This window comes from Coturnix japonica, chromosome 1 (assembly GCF_054131305.1).
Source record: "Coturnix japonica strain WE chromosome 1, WE-NBRP24, whole genome shotgun sequence".
Classification (NCBI taxonomy): Eukaryota; Metazoa; Chordata; class Aves; order Galliformes; family Phasianidae; genus Coturnix; species Coturnix japonica.
Window position 1 is genome coordinate 112,306,716 of NC_140663.1, and position 19,823 is coordinate 112,326,538.

At 37.3% G+C, this 19,823-nt stretch overlaps 1 protein-coding gene across 4 annotated transcripts in view; it reads right to left on the bottom strand.

Annotated features, from left to right (window-relative positions):
- Nucleotides 1-19,823, bottom strand: part of GLRA2 (glycine receptor alpha 2) — a 119,636-nt gene that overhangs the window by 74,320 nt on the left and 25,493 nt on the right. For all 4 annotated transcript variants that reach the window (XM_085550511.1, XM_015886723.3, XM_085550517.1 and 1 more), the window contains 4 exons: nucleotides 19,198-19,421; nucleotides 5,280-5,362; nucleotides 3,830-3,967; nucleotides 2,175-2,389 (listed from right to left, as the gene is read on the bottom strand). In XM_085550511.1, the coding sequence (XP_085406637.1) occupies nucleotides 2,175-2,389; nucleotides 3,830-3,967; nucleotides 5,280-5,362; nucleotides 19,198-19,421 (660 nt within the window). The remainder of the gene's footprint in view (nucleotides 1-2,174; nucleotides 2,390-3,829; nucleotides 3,968-5,279; nucleotides 5,363-19,197; nucleotides 19,422-19,823) is intronic.

Here is a 19,823-nt window from a genome sequence, read left to right on the forward strand (position 1 = left end):
CTGTACAGATTTTACTAAGAAATACTATTTTTATACTAAGCTACAGATAGGGTTTTAAAATTTCTGTGTTCTTGCAACAGCAACAGCAAGAAAAACTTTCTCCTTCTTTTTTGTAAGGAATCAGATACTGCTGACAGAGACCTGTATGCAAACATGGGTGTACTGTTTTGAAGCATACTGGTTCATGTCAGTCCCAAGATTCTTCAGACACAGCTTGGCTGAATTCACAGAATGGAAATGCAACAATGACGTGCAGCCTCACTGAAATAAATGTGCTGGCCACTCTAGTGGGGTTCATGTCTTCTGACAAAGGGACAGCAGAGAAAACTAGGAGAGGATAGGAAGGATGGGATAGGGTCAGAACGTCACCTTTGACAGATGAGATAAAACCAATTTTGAAGCTAGAGGTGAACCTCTCCAATAATCAAACTGCTACAGTCTACATATTTTGGATCTTCACATTTCTTCTACTCAACAGAAGCCCAGAAACTTAACCAGCAAATGCTTCTCAACTCAAACAAGACAGAATTCAGACAGGAGAAATATTTCATCTGGGTCAAAGGCATACTAAAGTCTTACTAAAGCATTATCTTTATGGATGCGCTATCACTGAAGAGCTTCTTGGTAGGGTATGTTTGCTCTGCTAGAAATGTGGGTGGAAAGCTCCACCACAGCAACTGTACCACCACTAATTCTCAAATCAGTTAATTTGGAAGAAAGCTGGAATATATCAGCATGGAATCAAGTCGCACCATCTAGACAAAGTTTTCAGTGACTGTGAGCTTGCTGTCTACAGATCCTGCATGGTTCTTGCCAAGATTATCTCTGTGTTGACTTTCTTCCCAGAGTGTTCATTTGGTAATATTGACTGAACAAATGTTAAGAAAGCATCAATTTGAAATTCTGTGTTAATATATAAAATATTTTTAGTTTTCATGGAAAATTATACATAGCTCCAAGTGAACAAGTAAAGCTGAACCAACTGTTGTAGTCACCAGATTTTTAAGTGATACTTTCTCAATACCAACAGAAGAGTAACACAATCTGTGCGGTTTTGAAAGTTGGTCTATATGTGCTCAATTTTAACAAATTACAGTACTTGGAATGAGATTGAATATGATACTGAGGGTAAAGCAGAACAAAACACAGCATGCCTTTTGGAATGGATCATATGCTATACAAACATTCAACATTTGTGTTTTCATTACTGTTAGCATACATTCATGATCCCAGTCCTTATGATTCTGGGCAGCTGAAAAGAGGATTCTACTGGGATCATATCTCATGACTTCACAGACCATTGTTCACTGATCTACCTCTGAGTTCTCTTCCAGAAAACTGCACAAAACCTGAGTATGCAATACAAATACTACTGGAAATGCTATTAACAAAAGTATTAAAGTTGCCCCCATGCTGAAAAGTGTTGCTATGTTGTCTAATCAAATAATATATTCTGTAATCTGTATTCTCATCTGCAGCAGCTGCTCTGGATTAAGAAGACCACAAAATTCAAGTGAGAGGATATTTTTGTGTGTAGGTTGGATGAAGGACATACAGGCATCACTTGAATAAGAACATGGATTGATCCTATGATGAAGCAGAGAAAGACATCAGGACTTCTCTGAAAATATTCTCCAGAGATATCTTGATATCTTTTGGGTGTAAATATGTCACATATATGTATTTATATATATGTGTGTGTGTGTATATATGTATTTATATATATATATATGTACGTTTATATATCCATCATATATCCATCAGCGTCATAACTAGCTATGTCATCATATCTGGGAGTCTAACAATCCAGGAATGACTAGACAGAGTTCATAAAGTCCCAAGCCAGATAAAATATGTCCAGTTTTCAGGAAACTGGCTTCAGAAATCCAGACAAGTACCTAGATAATTCAGAAAGTCCATTCTGCATGCTGATGCCTAAGTGACAAAGCTAGCTGTAGCTCACTAAAAAATCTATAGCTTTGAGCCCTCTGGCAATCCCATAAACCAGCAGAAAACTCTGATCCAAATGCAATGGTACTGCAAGAGTTTGGCATCACATTGATATCACTTTCTCAGTTATTAGAGACATTCTTACAAAGATCATCAAGAAACTTCAAAAATACTATAATTTTTCTTGGTAATAGTAATCCAGTGATACAAAATAATTTCCTTACTTTTGGAAGGGAAGCTCTTGATCCTGAACTTTGAGTGGTCATTGTCAAAACTGTAGTGATACCCAGTGCAACTCTTGCTGGAGCAGCATCCATGTTGATCCAGAAAGAAACCCAGGACAAAATGACAATCAGCAGGCTAGGAATGTACATCTGGATTAAATAGTATCCCATCTGACGCTCCAAATGAAACTTCACTTCAATGCATGTAAACTTTCCTAGAACATGAAATTACTTTCATAAATGTTTTTTGCACAGTTTTATCTTGCTTTCTGAACATAAACTACATGTGAAGCCTGTTTCATAGCCTAAAGCCACTGAGTCAGCCACTTGTTGAACTCAAGAGTGGGAGGAACATGGAGTCTATGAAACAGACTGTACTCAACTCTTTACATTAACTGAGAAAACAAATAATTGTACAGTTGTTTCACCTCTAGAAAATATAGTATTGTGGGCTTTTTTGTTCTTAAAATTTAATAAGATTTTGTTATACAAAGTTTAATGTTAAAATACAACAGTATTTTGCTCTTTTAATTGCATTAGACAAAATAAACATAATTTGATGAATTGTAAAAAATTATTCTTAATGTCTTACAATAGATTTAACTCCTTTTCATTCTGATAACATCCTTTACTTGTGTCCTGATTTCCATTTATTTTGGACTATAGAATTTAATAAAATCCTTCCTTGGCACTTTGGGCCTCAAAATGAGAAGTTGCATTTATCAAAACTAAAGACAGTAATTTTCTTTTCATAAGAAAGGAATGTAACTTTATTTTTGACAGGGAAAGAACATCTCATGTTGTTTTATTTCACGGAGTGAAACAAATGTCTTTGATACAAGCAGATTGTCCCTTATGCTGAAGTAATGAAGAAAAACAAAACAAAACAAAACAAAAAACACCTATTTTAGATGACAGGGATTATATCTAATCCCAGGAAGCATCCAGCAAACTGTTCTTTGAAGTCTGTTCTTATTAATTAGACTCCAAGCAGATAAATCCAAATTTTAACAGACCTCTCCCTGCTTGTATAGCTAAAGACAGAAAACACATTTGAAACTTTTAAAAAGGTAAACTAGGAAAAGGACAAGATTACTAAACAGTTTTCCAGCATTTTATGTTTGCATTCTATTCAGATCAGCAGTGACAGCATTGCCATTTCAATTACTACATCTCTTAAATTAGACTTCATACAAAAGTTGGTGAGAAGTTGATATTTTTTGTCACTGATATTTTGATGTAATGAAGAAATAAATCAAGCTTAAAAATCAGTACTTTAAAACTGATTTATCAGTATTAAAGAAAACATTCAGTTTGTTATAAAAGCTTCATTTTGAGGAAATTAGTTTGAAGAGATTTTTACATTTGTTAAGATTTTAAAACTGTAATGATTTCAAAGAGTTTAGAATATTAGGGCATGTTTATTAGAGTATCCCTAATAATGTTTAAGGAAATTTGGGGGAAAAAAACCAAAAATGATTCAAGCAAACAAAAATAAAAATGATACATTTTTCAGATTTAAAATGTTTGTGGCTGAATCCAATTTTAATTTAAAAATAGTTATTCTTTTTTGTTGTTGCTTAATTTTACCCATCTTTTCCCATTTCACATGAAAAAGAAAACAAACCAAACCAAAGCAACAGAGTAATGCTCACCAGTGTTGTAATGTTTTGTGCAATAACCAAGTTCTTTATCTTCTTTCAAAATAAACTGTGGCAAGGTCAAGCCTTCTGCAACTTGCACAGGTCCATCACTCAGCCACTCGAATATCAGATCATTCATAGTGTAGCCAACTACAACAAAGAAATCAGAGTTCATTACATAGTAACTAACTGAAAAACTTGAAAGCAAGTATTACTATGGCTTAGAAATACATCAATTATTTCAGTAAATGTAAGCTATAATTTTAAGCCATCTAATTAATTACAGCACAATTGCAATTAGTTGCTTGTTATTAATATTACATTTCTTCTATGTTAAGAGCAAAAAATAAGTAACATAATTACTTCTGAAATACTGTCTTGCTTTGCCACTAAGAGTAATTTTTATGGCCCATGAAAGATACTACTTACAAATGAGTTGGCATTTTTCTATGTCTATGTATCCGCCAGGATTTTGCTTACTTTTCATTCTCTGATTATGTAGTTGTTGGGCAGAACAAAACCAGGATTTCTAGAATATATGATAGTGGGTCTGCAGCTTTTGTAAACTTGTGACATACCAGAGAGGTGTTCATAGGCCTGGGCTCTCTAAAGTCTCTTTTCAACTTCAGTGGCCACACAGCTATCAGGAAACTAAATAAACTGTGTCCAATCTCCAGCCTCAAAGACAAGTAGTAACCAGCAGCTCATACTTGTATAGATAAACCCACTATTTCTTCCCCACAAAACAAAGCAAAACCAAAATAAAATTTAAAAAAAAAAACCAAAACAAAAAAAAACAAGGTGGCTTAACACATATTGGCTCATACTAAGTCCATTCAAAGGACAGGAAGCAGTGCATATATGCTGGGATGCATGAGGTTCCCTCTGAACACCAGGCAGCACTTCTGTGTTGCGCAGATGATGGTGGACTGACACAGGCTTCCCAGAGAGTCTGTGGAGTCTCCTCCTTGGAGAATTCCAAAAGCCATCGGGACATGGGCCTGGCACTGTGCTCTGGGATGCACAAGATGAACTCAGAGATCCCTTCCAATCATTCCACGACTCCATAAAATCACAGATCTCTGCTTCATGAAGTACATGGCTCACATTGTTCAAAAGATTGTGACTCGATTTGATAAGACATAACTCATCCCAGGCTGTGACCTACTTGTTCTTATTTTCTTGAGATTTGTTTTCTCAGGTATGGCATTACTGTGGTTATTCCTGGAAGTGACACAGCCCTGATGGGATAGGTGGGAGAATAAAGAAAGGAGCTGGAACAGCATATAGTAGGGAACAACGCTTTAGTTAAAGCACTTTTCCTCCAGGACATTCCTTACAAAAGAGGAATATTGATTCTGACCACACAAATATAGCAACATAAATACAATCAAACCACCAAAATTATGATAAAACTTATTTGTTTGTTTGTTTTTACTAGGCAAAGCAATTGGACACTCACAGCTCTCTAGTTGCATTGTGCATGTCTGTACATCCATAGGAAAATTCTTCAAGTCCATGGGACATGATAAGGTTAAAGTAAGCCTAAAATTGGAGGGGGAAGAAGGAGGAGGGGGGGACGGGAGGGGGAAAGGGAAAAAAAGCACTTGTTAGAAATATACAGATTTTAATCAAAACCTCATATTTATACTTTGAAGGATCAAGGCCAAATCTTATAGCCTCAGAAGGTGGACACCTCATCCCCTCTTAGATTTTACGGACATAAAAGCCTGCGAAGGTAGAACGTGTAAAGCAAAGTAGGCTCTCACTGGCTTCACAGGCTGGACAGAACAGAGGCAGAGGCAAGAACAGTAAGATAAAGAAGAGATGCTCCCCATTAATGTACCAGTGAATGTTATACATATAACAGGGAAGCTAAATAATGCAAAACCTAAAATGACTGATTATGAGACATGCATTTTTGGGTTTTATTTTGGAACAGCAAAGGAAAAAATAAAAAACATAAAAATCAAGGGGTTTCTTCAACAGGGAGTGCCTTTTTGTATAGGAGAGCCATTTCCAACCCTTCATTCTTATCCATTAAAAGGAAACAACAACAACAACAATACAGAAAAAGCCAGAATCACATTGCATTAAGAAATAAAGAGTGCGGAAACAAGAAAGCAAGCCTAAAGGAACAAACTAAATTTCTCTTAATTTCTCAGCTGTTTTGTCCCAGATATGGCATAATTTCACTTAGACATGAATATGCTTGTTGTTTCTTTTTTTTTTCTTTTTTCCCCTCTCAATATTTTTGATTTAGTTTCTTTTTCTACGTTTGACTGAAATCTGTGTTTCAAGGCTCCTTTTCCACTGTTTTTTTCTTGTTACCATGGGGAGAAGAAAATGTTTTTAATAAACAAGATATTGGGCCAACAGAATTACAAATAACTATCTTCTTTGTAAAAAGCACAGAAAAAAGAAAGAGTTTGGTTTAAGTTATATAAAAAGAATACATATATTATTTCAGATTACCTTCAACACTTCAACACAAAGAAAACAAATTAAGGAAAACCTCAGTGTCCACTTGTCATCAAGTACAAGGACTAAACTCTCACTTGAAGGTACACTGAAGCATTAATATGGAACAATGGGAATACATTTTTAATTATGCCAGTGAACCAATGGGCCAGCTGCTAACCTGCAAATTGTGTTGTCACAAAGTCAAATGTAATTTATACAGAGACATATCTCACTCAACTTTGTCCCCTGTAGTTATTTTGTGTTCCTCAAGTCATTTGTGTTTCTCAGCACACACAGCTTACTCAATTTTTTTTTTTACCATGTGAATTTTTTGGGAAGGCCTGACTGTACGTATTAGTCCTACCATCCTGCAATCAAACCACTATGATAAGAAGATGTTATTTAGGTAATTATAATCAAAATGTAATAATTTTGATCAAAAATCCTATTCATCACCTCTGTGTTTTTGCTTACCCATAAGCTACATACAGAATGTACCATTCTTGTCCTTTTGACACAAGTTTCAGTGTGCAGGATGTCAATATCAGGAAATCAGAAATTGGTTGTCAACGGCACTAAAGTGCATTGAAATGAAGAAAGTCACCCAGTAGTCCTCTCTACACCACCACAGTAAATAAACTGTTACTTAACCTTTGAGAGCATGTAGCATAAGCATTAAAAATATAAGCCATAGGGCTTATAAGCCGTAGGGAAGTAAAGAATGCATTTAGTAGCAACATGAATGCCTCTGAAAGCATGCCCCTACTACTTTAAATATTTTAAGTGTCCTGCAAATGTTAATTGGCCTCATTTTACTAGTTTCCTGGATTAAAGATTGAACTATTTAAATTGCTAATCCCCAGTACTGACTACAGACTGCTTCTGCGTTATTTTTTTTTTCCCCTGAAATATTGACATACCAAATTTTCTTCCTTATTTTCGTTCTTATTCTGAAAATGAGTTTGATTTTTTGAAGTTCATTTCAAGCGTGTCTTTATGCAAATGTTTTTCTAAAAGGCTGCAAAATATATCATCATCTTCTGAAGAAGATACAACCTATACACCACTTAGATTTTACCAACCATCAGTTCTGGACTGTACACTCACTCTGTTTCCTCTCCCCTTCATTCCTTTCTCCTCCCCAGAACCCTCAAGAAATCTGAGGGTTTGACTATATACATGGGCAGGAGTATCTAATTTGTTAGCTTAGTATGAAACTCACGAGTTATCAAGTGCTTCCACACCTCTTGGGGATGAAGTGATCTATTTCCCCTACTGGCTAGATGGATATGTCAATTATTCATCTGGAGGTGAGCTGAGGAAATGAACATTAAGCTGTTTCACACAACGGCTGACAACTTTTTCTCCCTAAGCAACAATGCCTTTCAGAAAGCATAAATGATTCTCACAATTGGAAAATAACTTCTAATTCGATGACTGTTGAGGTTAGTGCAAGCGATCATGCTCTTTTAACTTGTTCTTCAACTCAGCAGAGTAGTCACTCATAGCATCTTTGCTTCTGTAATCCCTTTTACCAGGATTAAAACAAGTATTGAACTCAGCACTTTTTGCCTGGCATTGTTTGTAAACCTACTGATTTTCAACAAGATTACTACTAGCTAAATGTTCAGCTACTGGAGTCTGCAGTAGCTCAAACGAAGCCCATGGTGGTGGGTCAGTTTGTAGCAATTGACCCTTATATAGCAAAAACATGAATCAGCAAGTTTTTTCTACCAGATCCATTGCCATGTCACTACTTGTACATTTACTATAATAGGGAAATAGGATCAGAAATGGTTAGGCAGATACAGCTACCCACTCTGCCTATAACAACATCAATGACAGAAAATATTAAAAAAATGAAATAAAATGAAATAAAATAAAATATAAATGTCTCACACTTACTTGGTAAATTCAAGAGGAGCCCCTGGAGATTTGGTACAAAGTGCAATTTTAACTGGCAATTACATTGATGAATACTGTAATCATTAATACATCAGAAGAAACTGTTATACAACAATTATTTTTCAGCACCCCACTATCAAGGCAGTTGAGATGTACAAACAACATGTTTTGTAACTATCCCCTGCTACTCAGGCTTGGGTTACACAGGCAGCTCAGGGGGAGAGTTCTGGGGCTTAACGTTAGACGTGAACCAGAAGAAGGGTGCACAGCTCAGGATCCCTCTGTGCACAACAGGCACAGCGCTAGGGACAGCAGGACACCCTGCAGGCAAAGCCAAGAGCCTCCCTGCCTTCCCTCATCCATCTCACTGTCAAGGAAGAATTGAGCCCTGGAATTTGAGCAGAACAAAGACCAAAAGCAGAGCCAGAAAGCAGAAAGTGAAAAATTAGTCAACATTGTGACAAAATAATAATAAAAAAGAAACTGTTATGGAATGATACTGTAGCAGAGGCAGGGCTGTAACTCAAATACTCTAAGGACCTACTTCCTGAGGTTTATTTCCTACGCTAGGTCTGTTGTTCTGAGCAGCATCTCTTGATTCCTACAATGCCTTCAAGGTACAAAGGGCACTACTGGTATTACTTCACCCAGCATTTTACTCAAGGTCCCCCCTTCTCTGCATTTCACCAGAATAACCTGAGAAATTGTTCAGACCTGGACTGTGGGCCTCTCTCTTCCCACCCCAGATCAGTATTTTTCAATTCCAGCCACCTCAGAAAGATACCTTATCAGCATTGTTCAAAGATCTGTGTTTCCTACTTATACAAGCAGAGGAACAGTAGTTCTGAAACCTGTGGTTTATGTTACTGTAGAAGACAGAACAGCGCATCCTGTGGGAAAAGTTAAATAGCCTGACAGCACGTTATTCATTAGAAATGTCCATGTTGATGATCTTTAACACCTGAATGCTTTGTTTTGCAGTGTCAATATTTTCTACAGAAAGAAACAGGCTGGTCCTCACATGGGCCAACAGCAGAGCTCAGCATATACACACTACAGATGCACCAAGAGTAACTGTAGCCAGTCATCATCAACTGAGGAAAAGCCAGAGAGGGTGACACACATACACACAACCAAGGGTGTATAGAGGTATTCACATGAACTGCAACAAAGTTCAGCAGCACTCTGTGCTCACTTCATTCCTATTCATCCTTCTCCCTCATCCTATCTTTTCTCTGATTCTCAACATAATCTCCAAGCTCTTTCTTCATCTAACAGTTTTTGAATACTAATGCTTATCACCATAATATTGAATATCTGTAGCTTCAGCCACAGGTATTCCTTCTTTATAACCCCCAAATGCTAGAAAAAAACAACCACACTTCAGAATGTTATGTATATAAACATCTTGTGAATGGTCAGAAACACAAAACTGAAGTAAAGAACTGCCAGTACTGGGTTAGGTCCTTGGGGAACTGGGTTTACATGTTACATAATTCAATATTTACTTATATTTTTTTTAAAAAATGTAAGAAAATATCTCACTTGAGCTACAATTGCCTGATCCACAGCAGACATTAAGCTGTACTCCAACGCACTTCATGCTTACAAGCAGCTAACAGCTGGTGTGCTGTGACTCCCCCAGAACCTCGCTTGATCTAAGTGACAGCTCTCCCCCAGCAAGAAGGCCTTGATCCCGCAAGAGAATCTGGATCTCCCAGCACCAGGTGTCTGACAAGAAGGAAAATGACATTTTCATGAACAAACCTGCAAGTGTGGCATTTTGTGAGCAGGCTATAGGACACCAGTGGCCTCATAACATTTTTCCTAATGAGAAAATACTGGGGTCAGACTCCAGAATTACAGAGGTACTGATGGAAATTTAAATAGTGATGGAGATCAGGACACAAGTCTTTCCTGTCTCCTAAAAAAAGCACAACTGGCTCCTCACAAACATGAAAAGCAGCAAAAGCCTCGCCATGAGTGGGCAAGATATTGAAATAACTCTGCTTCTATTCTCATCCCTTCATTCTTTCAAGTGATACCCATCCACAGCTTAGTTAGTGGGACAGGAGATGTAACAAACAACATCTTTGCTTCTTTTTTTTTTTTTTCAGATTAGATTTTTGATTCTTACAACTGTTGAAATAACATAAAAATATTGCCTAAGCACAAGCAGGCAAAGTTCCCCATTAACTGGCAGGGGAGATGGAGTTGCACAGCAACCATGACAGCATTGCATGACACAGGAGCAAATGCCATTCAGACTACTGGCACTGAAATAAGCAGGAGAATGTAAAATCTCTTTATATCCTTCCCATCCCCCTCTCCTGGGGATCTTGATCTGTGCCTGAAAGGAGAGCACACACACTGTTCATACATCAGAAAGCCAAAAAAATAAATCCCAGTGAAATTCCTCTTTTAAAGGGCTTTTCATTTTGTAGTCCATCTCATTATTTTTTCAGAGACCTGACTCATCATTTTGAATGTCAATTCTGGTAATTTTCATAGTCTACAGGCTTTGTCCTGTTAAACGGAACAGTCAAACTGTCTGCTTTTTCCCTTATTTTTGAGGAGCCCTGGAATCCCTCTCTAATGTTTGTCATGTTCTGCAGCTTCATTTCTGTCAGATGGGAACGGGCTGAAGTTGAGCTAGGAGGAGATGTGGAGCCTTGGCTGCTCCTGTAAAACTAGATGCAGTCTGGAGTAACACGTACTGCTGTTTAGGATCATGTAGTCTCTCCCTCCAGTGCTTTGCTTTGCTTTGTGCACTGCTTAAAATGGGAGCTGGCACAAAACAGAGTGGTGGATTTTCATTACAGACATCCCACTTCTCATTGTAATGCCAGCATTGTCTGTAGGTACGCAATGCCAGCACATGAGTTGCCAGCAAATGATTTCCCAACTTTCGTTCAAGCAAATCTGAGGAATTAAATTCAAGTATGGTTTTGTGTAACAGCTAAATTCTGAAATCCATTAAAAATACAGTTTAATCTCCCCTTTCCCTCTGCTATTTTCTATATTAATTTTCCTGCAGTGTGTGTTTAATACAACATCCCTTTCCCCTGAGCATGTTGACATCCCTGTTCAAGTCATATATTGTAATGCAATTGGCAAAAGACCTCCATTTCTGTGAGCATATTCCAGGAAAATAGGCTTTTTTATGCCGTTCAATTTGAAATGGCTCCTGAACCTACATTTTTTCTGTCAAACATTTAACTGCTCTAATGTACATTCAATAGGTAAATGGTCACCAGCAGTCAAAGACATCATCATTACCCATGAGAAGAGCAGGTACGCAGATGCGTGGTTTGCTATCTAATCCCATTGGACCCAGAAGCAATCCATGCCAATTATTTTTTTTTAATCCTCTCAGCCAAGAACAACTTTATGCGTACAAATTACCCTCCAACAGCATTTCCCAATTTTTTTAGCTTAGAAAAAAAAGCCTTTTCTTTGTGTATTTGGGCCCTATGCATTTGAGATGCAAGAACATAGGGCTGTAGAAAGAACATCTTGGGCCATCAAATCTGATCATCTGTTAACACGTAGTCATTTCATCTAATCCCTTTCAAAACTGGTCAAGGCAAGATATGTGAAGAGCAGCTGAGGAACAGGATAGAGCTGTGTCAGGGAAGGGGCAGCTGGGGGTCAGGGAAAGTGTCTGCACAAGAGGATAGTGGGCATGGAACGGTCTGCACAGGGCTGTGGGCAGAGCCCCAACCTGTTGCAGCCCAAGGAGCATTTGAACTTAAGTGTTTCCATGTGGATCAAGGGGTTGGACTCAATGACCTGTGTGGGTCCCTTCCAACTTGGGATATTGTGTTCTATGATTCTGTTTAATGATATCTTGTTCCCCTCTATGCCCACTACTATTTCTGTTGGAATATTTTTTGGAATTCAAAGTACTGATGACTGGAAATACTATAACTTCCAATTTAAATTTCCCTAGGACCAGTGTAGAGTTATTTGTTGATTTCAGTTGTCCTGGCAGCATTTCCTTTAGTTTAAGCAGCTATTCTGTTGTGTTTGTATTTACTTCACACCCAGTGTTTTCGTATGTCATCTAGGGACATGCACAGTATTAGAGGAATTAGTGAGGCAGTGCATGTTCAAGTATAATGTTCATATCCCTACATTGCTTTAAATGTCTGATGAAGTGAAAATGCAACTAATTTTGTGTCATTAAAATGTAAATTATTCTTTCCTTAAGCAAGATGATCAATAGGGTTTTGACAATAGCTACGATAGTTGCATAACAATATACCTGCATTAGGCTTTATTATTTATTTAGGAGGTTTTATTACTTGTTATGCAAAACAAGTACTTTAGGCAAAACAGAAAAATAAATGTATTGGAAAAAAAGAGCTAGATCCTCAGTATGGATTTGTATGTAGGCTGTGAGAAAATGAGAGACAAGAATGGGTGAGGAAAGGGCATAGTCAAGAAGCTGTTGGGAAACCATCCCAAAGGATGAGAAGCGCATTAAGTTAAAAGACCACAAACTGAAGGGATGCCGTGGTGGAACAGATGCAGGAGAAAGGGCAAGAAGAGAAAGGATGGGTGAATAGTAGGCGGATAATAATAATTCAAGGACATAGAATTCAACAGTAATAAGAACAGCTGCTTTTCCCATAAAAGGTTGCATTATTTTAGCCTCTGAAACCGTTGTTATTATTGTAATCATGCCCATGGGAAGACAAATTTGTCAAACTCACTGTATTCACATAGCATGCAATTACAATTTGGGAAGTCACTATGTCCCAGTGTGCAGTTTAGTAAAGTCTAGTGATACACTAGCGCTATTTATACAAAGTCTGTAAGGCCTCTGCCTGTAATACATTATAGCAGCCAAATCCAAAATGTCTTTATTTTTGTGCTCTATGCCAGTTAGTAGTTCAGCACTGCTTATTATTAAAATCATTTTTATATACATAGGTAACTCCAAAAGTAATGCCTCCTATTTATTTCCATGGAAATTACAACAGCTGAAAAGAGTACAGTAAGACTATTTGATAGAGCAAATTCTCAGATAGAAAACGCCATTTTTCAACATAGTCACCACCATGAGCATTGTCACTAGTGATAAACAGGAGCCTGAATGGTGTGCTTGTAACAGTCTGTACCAGAGGAGGTGACTCACTGTTGCTGTCATCACAGCAGAAACGCACCACACACTTCTCACTGTGCTCACATCCACTGGTTAGTCTCAATAAACATTCAGAAAGTGCTAAGGAATGTCAGTGGGTGCCATTTTTACTTCATGGAGGAGTCTGATTGCCCCTCTGTTGCCACCTGTCATATGACAACAAAATGTGTCAGGATGTTGGTGGGAAGATTCAGCCTTTACAGCCATACCACCAACTTCTGCCTCCAAAATTGTGAGTCAACTAATGAATCGGAAGGCATTAGTTTTGGAGCAGCCCTTGTATTTTCTTGAGTGTGGAAAAGTTATTTTAACGCATATGAAGATTCTTTTTTTTTGCTTTTAGAAGATTAGGGAAATGAGCATGGACTTGTTTTGCCATTGGTATGGTAAATAATGTTCTATGAAAACGTTTCTGTGCTGATTAAGATTCAATTCCAAGGGAAAATCCCCGCTTTTGTCAGTGCTATCTTTGTAGGAGTTGAAGAAATAAAATGAATGCGAGCTAGGAGAGGGGCTCTTACCTACCAAACAGGCATATCAATCATGGTAACAGTCTCTCTTCTCCTTCTCTGCTAATCTGTCACGTGGGAAGACAATGCTGATAGTAAAGTCCAAATCCTCTTAAATCCCAACACTAGATTGCAAATAAAACTGAAGTCATCAAAGTTAAGCACAGGGTGTGTGCAGAAATGTGGAACATAACATTTTATACCACTCTATTATACTAGGCTGTGTCATCCTGTTGTTGATTTGCACACAATGTCATTAGGTTTAAATGCAGATGCCTTATTGGATAGCTGATATAGGTTGCAATGATGAAAATTATCGTAGATGACCCTTGCCTGAATTTACTGTAACAAGGCAAAAAAATGTTTAGTGTCACTAAAAATTGAAGATATGATCATGTATATATATATATATTTTTTTTTCAGGAATATTATGGAATTTCTTTCCCACAAATAGTCTATGGTGAAGAGAAAACATGTGTTATGTTTCTTTCAAATTTGCTTTTGCATTTCATAGAATCATAGAACCATCAAGATTGGAAAAGACCTCCTAGATCATCTAGTCCAGCTGTCCACCTACCACCAATATTACCTGACTAAATTATGTACCCAAGTACAACATCTAAACATTTCTTGAACATCTCCAGAGACAGTGACTCCATCACCTCCCTGGGCAGCCTGTTCCAGTGCTTCACCACTCATTCCATGAAGTTTTTCCTAATATCCAACTTGAACATTCCAAAGGAGAAGGGATCTTCCATCCCATAGGGCTAAGAGCGCGGCTTGACAAAGAAGACTAGAAAGCACAGGACTTTTGCTCGGAAAAGCTGAACTATACAAGTGCAATATATTATTTCTCATTACATGAGGAGAATGGAGACCATAACTTTTAATATAACCTAAGATGGTGAGTGGATTAATGAGCATCCACAGAGATTAGACACAGTATTCTGTCAGTTGGGTCTATTGCCATAGAACAAAGATTCAATTTTGGTAACTGGAGTAACGTGGCACAAGAGATGGTATTGCAAGTAAATCTGCTGTTTTCAGGCAGGAGAGGGCTATTGGATGTGCCAGGTTATCCCTCATCTACTTGTTGCCATTTGGAAGTCCAATGACCACCCTTAGTACAGCTGCAGAAAGAGACCAGTGCAACAGCTTATATTTCCTGTTCCATGATGTCCAATCAAAGAGTGCTGCTCTCTAGTAGATACTGCTTTCATCCATAATAACATTTAACTACTAAATCTGTGTCAAGAGTTGAAACCATAGAGAAGCAATTTTCCAAATTACTGCAAAATTGAATGTGCTGTGAAGATATATGTAAACTAAGGGAAAAAAAAAATAGATACTGAAAGATCTGAGGAATTTCTTCTTATGTATTTAATTGCTCTTGGAATATAAGGAAGAAAAATAATTTGTGAATTTTTTCAAATTTCCTCCCTAAAATTCCACAAGATTCTCTTGTCAAACTGTGCAACGCTTTCTAAATTCTTTATGTGTTTTAAAAAGGTGAAGTAACCTGCTTTGTAACTCTCTGGCTAAATGCAGTGGTCCTACATTTCAGAGGACAGACTTTCCTTTACATGACTACTGGGAATACAAGGTGCTTACTGGAGCATCTAATAGAAAAAAAAACGTTCCAGTCTCTTTACCTTCCTGGCCAGTATATTCCAGGTGAAATGCCATGGACCAGTGCTACAGTATAATTAAACTGCCTTCTGCATCGAGATCATATGACTAAGATGCACTGAAAATATTAAAAGGAGAGGGAGGCAATTAATGTATAACAGAAAAAAAAAAAAAAAAGAAAAAAGAAAAAAAAAGAAAAAAAAAAACAAACACCTTCCACTTTCCATCACTTTGCTAAAATAAGCTTTTCAGCAGATGCTAATGTTCTGGCAGCCTGAAGTGAGTTTGTGGGAATCAGGTACACAAATGTGTGGCTCAAAGAGAAGGCAAAGCCTCCTGTGAGGTTCTTTATCATTTTGCTGGTGTCCCAGCTGCCTACAGTGGGACAGGGAAGATTTAATCCTTGCCCCTGAAACATAAAATCAGTTCAACAGCATACACAATACAAAACCCAGGTGTCACACAGTATATGAGTGTCAGGAATAGGACTGTCAGTATCACCACACAGCACTGCCATTCTTTCCAAGGTTGTTGTCCTTCTACAAAATCCAGCCCATGCAGAGATCATTCAAGGGTTGTGAGCTCAGAGGGATGAGTCACAGGCATCTGGAGGGTGACACTGTGTGGGCTGAGATTTAGTCTCGTTGTTTTTCAGCATACAATATATACACAACATAAGCCAATTATATTGAACACTGCTATAATGAACCCCTCTTGTTGAGTGCTCTCTGCAGAGAGCTTTAAAACAAAAACTGTAGTTATTTAACAGAGCTGTGCAACTCAAAGAGTGCCACTGAGACTGATCTTGACTGAAGTACAGTTGTTTGCTGAATGTAACTTTACTGTAACTGCTGACTTCTAAAATACATGCACCTCTAAGAGCTGTTGTCACCTCACTAGGGACAAAAGTGTACATCTGTGATATTGAGCAATGCTGAGTTCCCTCCCAAAGGTTTTTGGCTGCTCTGCAGTACACCAGGACTTAGAATAGTTTTCTCTAAAGACATGGGCTGGGTGCCATTTAGCTTCCAGGACTACAGCAAAATGTCATTCTCCGCCTTAAAATTTCAAATGTCCTTCAATATAATGAAGATTTTATTGTGATTTTTGTGATATTTGTGATTTTTTATTGGACCTATATCACTATAGCTCCATAACCTTTCATGTTCCTTATATTCCTCATTTCCAAGTATTGTAAGCACAGAAGCTCTTTCTCCATACCAATCTTTCTTCAGGCTTTATATAGCATATATACCATAATATCTGAAATTAAAACAAATACCAAAGTAGTCATCTGAGCATGCATAAAATACCTAAAAATAGGCTTAGAATACTAAACTTACTTACATGATTCATAGGTGAGTACATCAGCCACTCTGGCATTATTTCCCATAACAACTCCCAGAGAACAGATTTAGTAGACTGCAAGCATGAGCATGATAGCTATCTACGGTATGGAAAAAAAGTGACAGAAATCTATGGCACCTCTACCATCACCAATGAATTCAAGATGGATAATTCCTTACTAAAAGAAGGGCAAACAGACTCTTGCTTATAATGGAGAGACATGAATGACATGCACTAGTGGTCATGGAGGTGATGGGTTGAAAGTTGGGCTAGATGATCTTAGTGGTCTTTTCCAACCTCAATGATTCTGTGACTCTACAAAACAATTCCAAGAGCAATGTGTTGTGGGGGTAACACGAGCCTAGACTGTCTGTGATCCTGTAGTACACATGAACACACAAGCACACATATCCTACACCGAATGTCCCTTTTTAGTAAAATAAGGTTAATGTTCAGTCCAAATTCTTTTCAGAAAGGGCAGGATTTGCTTCTCGTGGAATTTAGCAGCATAAGCCACACTTGCTTCTAACAGCATATTTCCATATGCCGCTGATGTATTTGTCCTTGCTTTTATTAAATTTGACTATATGACAAAACAGACCACAGTACTACTTCCCAGATGTGTTTTACAAGCATTTTAAACATTCAGAGCATGCTAAATGCTAAAAGTTAAATACCATTATGTCAGGGTAGGTCTGGTTGGTGTGTGAGTGAAAATGGCAACACTTTGCCATCCGCAATGCACTGAAACAAATCACTAAAATATTATGTTTCAGCATAGCACAACTAAAAGAAATTGACAAACAGTACATACAGAAGTTGTTTTTCTAATTACTTCTAAGTTCAGTTTTCTTCACTGTAAAACATGATTCAAAATTATATGCCATGTTAGAGGCATCAGGTAAGACTGCTTTTCTTAGTCTTTCACTGGAATACTGCTTACTCTACTTCATATAAATTTGTATTTAAGAGTGGGAATTTTACAAATGTGGTATGACAGCTTGAAATATTACTTTTCCTGCATGAACAAATGTCAGGGAAATTATTCATCTGCATTCAGAGCAGCACTCAACTGCACTGTTGCCTCCAATAAGATGGTGTCTGATGTCATTCAAACAAACAGTTGCATTCATTTCTTTCTCAGAGTGAAACAAGAAATATTTGTAAGTGACAGCATATTTATCACTCTGCTAGTGCTAGCCTCACTCTTCTACCATTTTTCTCAGACTGTTCAGGTATGTTAATTTGAAACTTTGCTCAATAAGCACTTATGTTCCATGCTGGTTAATCCATCCAAACATAGTTAAGCTCTTATCAAAGAATTTCCAAAGGAATCAAGTAAATGGGGGAAATGTTATGTTACTGTTTATTAACTTAGCATCCTACAGAACTCAGTTGTCCTTAACCTGGATCAATAATAATTCCTCAGAGAAAAATTCGGGTCAGAAGCAGAATGACTGGTCAGAAATTACAGTCTTCTGAGATGATTTCCTTTACTAGTGAGTAAATTCAGTAAACAGGTCCATTAAATAGATACTACCATGTTTACTTTTCATCTTTCAGGTAACTGACTGTGGATCATCCTAGGAAAACTCAGAGCACAATATTCTCTTTCTAAACTATTGCAATAATGCAATGTTTTTCACCTCAGCTTTTTATACTAAATTAACAGCACACAGTAAGCTGAATATTAAATACTACAAATTTGCTATTCTTGATGCCTTTGCAATGCAATTGATTCTCCACATATGTCCCATTTTATCAGATATAATCCAATCGTATTTTGACAAACTGTGTTTATCCATTCAGCCTAAATCCAGTCACATGACACACACTTCAGTGCACTTAGTATTCTAAAAGAAGCTTTCCATAATTCCAATTATTTTTATCTGTGAATAGATACATCCAATTACCTTGAGACTCATGTGTCAAATTTGTTGTGTTTCAAGCCTATTTTTACTTGAGGTTTTCAGTAGCCACTTCTAATAACTTTCCCCTTTATTTTTGAATTGCCATTTTCAAACTATGGAAGAGTTGATTTATTTTTCTTCGCAAGAGGGGTGACTTGAGCTAATAATGCTGATGGGAATTCCTGAGGCATATCAGTAAAGTATTAGACAACCTTAAGTTTCCAGCAAGGCTAGAAAGTACTGCTGTGCCACTTACTGTCTTGTGAGAACTAAAAGCTTAGCAAAGCCATGTAGGGAAATTTTCTTTCTATCCTGCTGTGATTAAATCTCATTTCAGTTGTACACACGGGGCAATAAAAAATTAAATATGTAAATTATGTTCTCCAAGACTAGCTACATCCCCAAAAAAACAGGGAGTAAGAGGAGGCAATGGGATGGAGAGCAGAAAAATAAAGTTAACTGCTTTACCTGATACTGTACAACACTTTTCCGGTCTTAGAAATCCGTAGCAGCTTATTGTCTGTTGTGACATCATGGAAGTTTGCTCCCTTTTCATTGGCAAAGAATAGATCTGGTTTCCAAATAGAGTCCAGCATGGAGGGATCCAAATCCAGAGAATCATCAGGATATTCGCTGTAAGCCAGGCGTGAATCGTTCCACTGCTGTCTCAAAAAAATGTTCACTCTGTAGTCCTACAGAAATGCCATGTAAAAAGGTTATTAAGCCACTTAGAAAAACTGGAAACTCACTTTACTTTTCTTTATGCTCTTAGACTTATTTCAGCATTATGGAAAAGGTTTATGCTAACCTTTGGATGCAAGAGTTGTCATTTGAAAATAAAGCAGTCTGGACATCGTACTGAACCAAACAAACATGGCTGGTACATTTTCCAAATTAAAATTACTTCAGTTATGAAGAAAATATCAACTGCAACCTCCAGTGTTAAATATAACCCCCTTTCAAATACTATGGATTATCCCAGTGGTATTTAGAAAGTTAAAAAGCACTGTGGTTAGCTACATACAATTTCAACAAATTTGTTATAAAACTGCTAATTTAAATAAATTATTTCCAATACGCAAATCAATTATTCC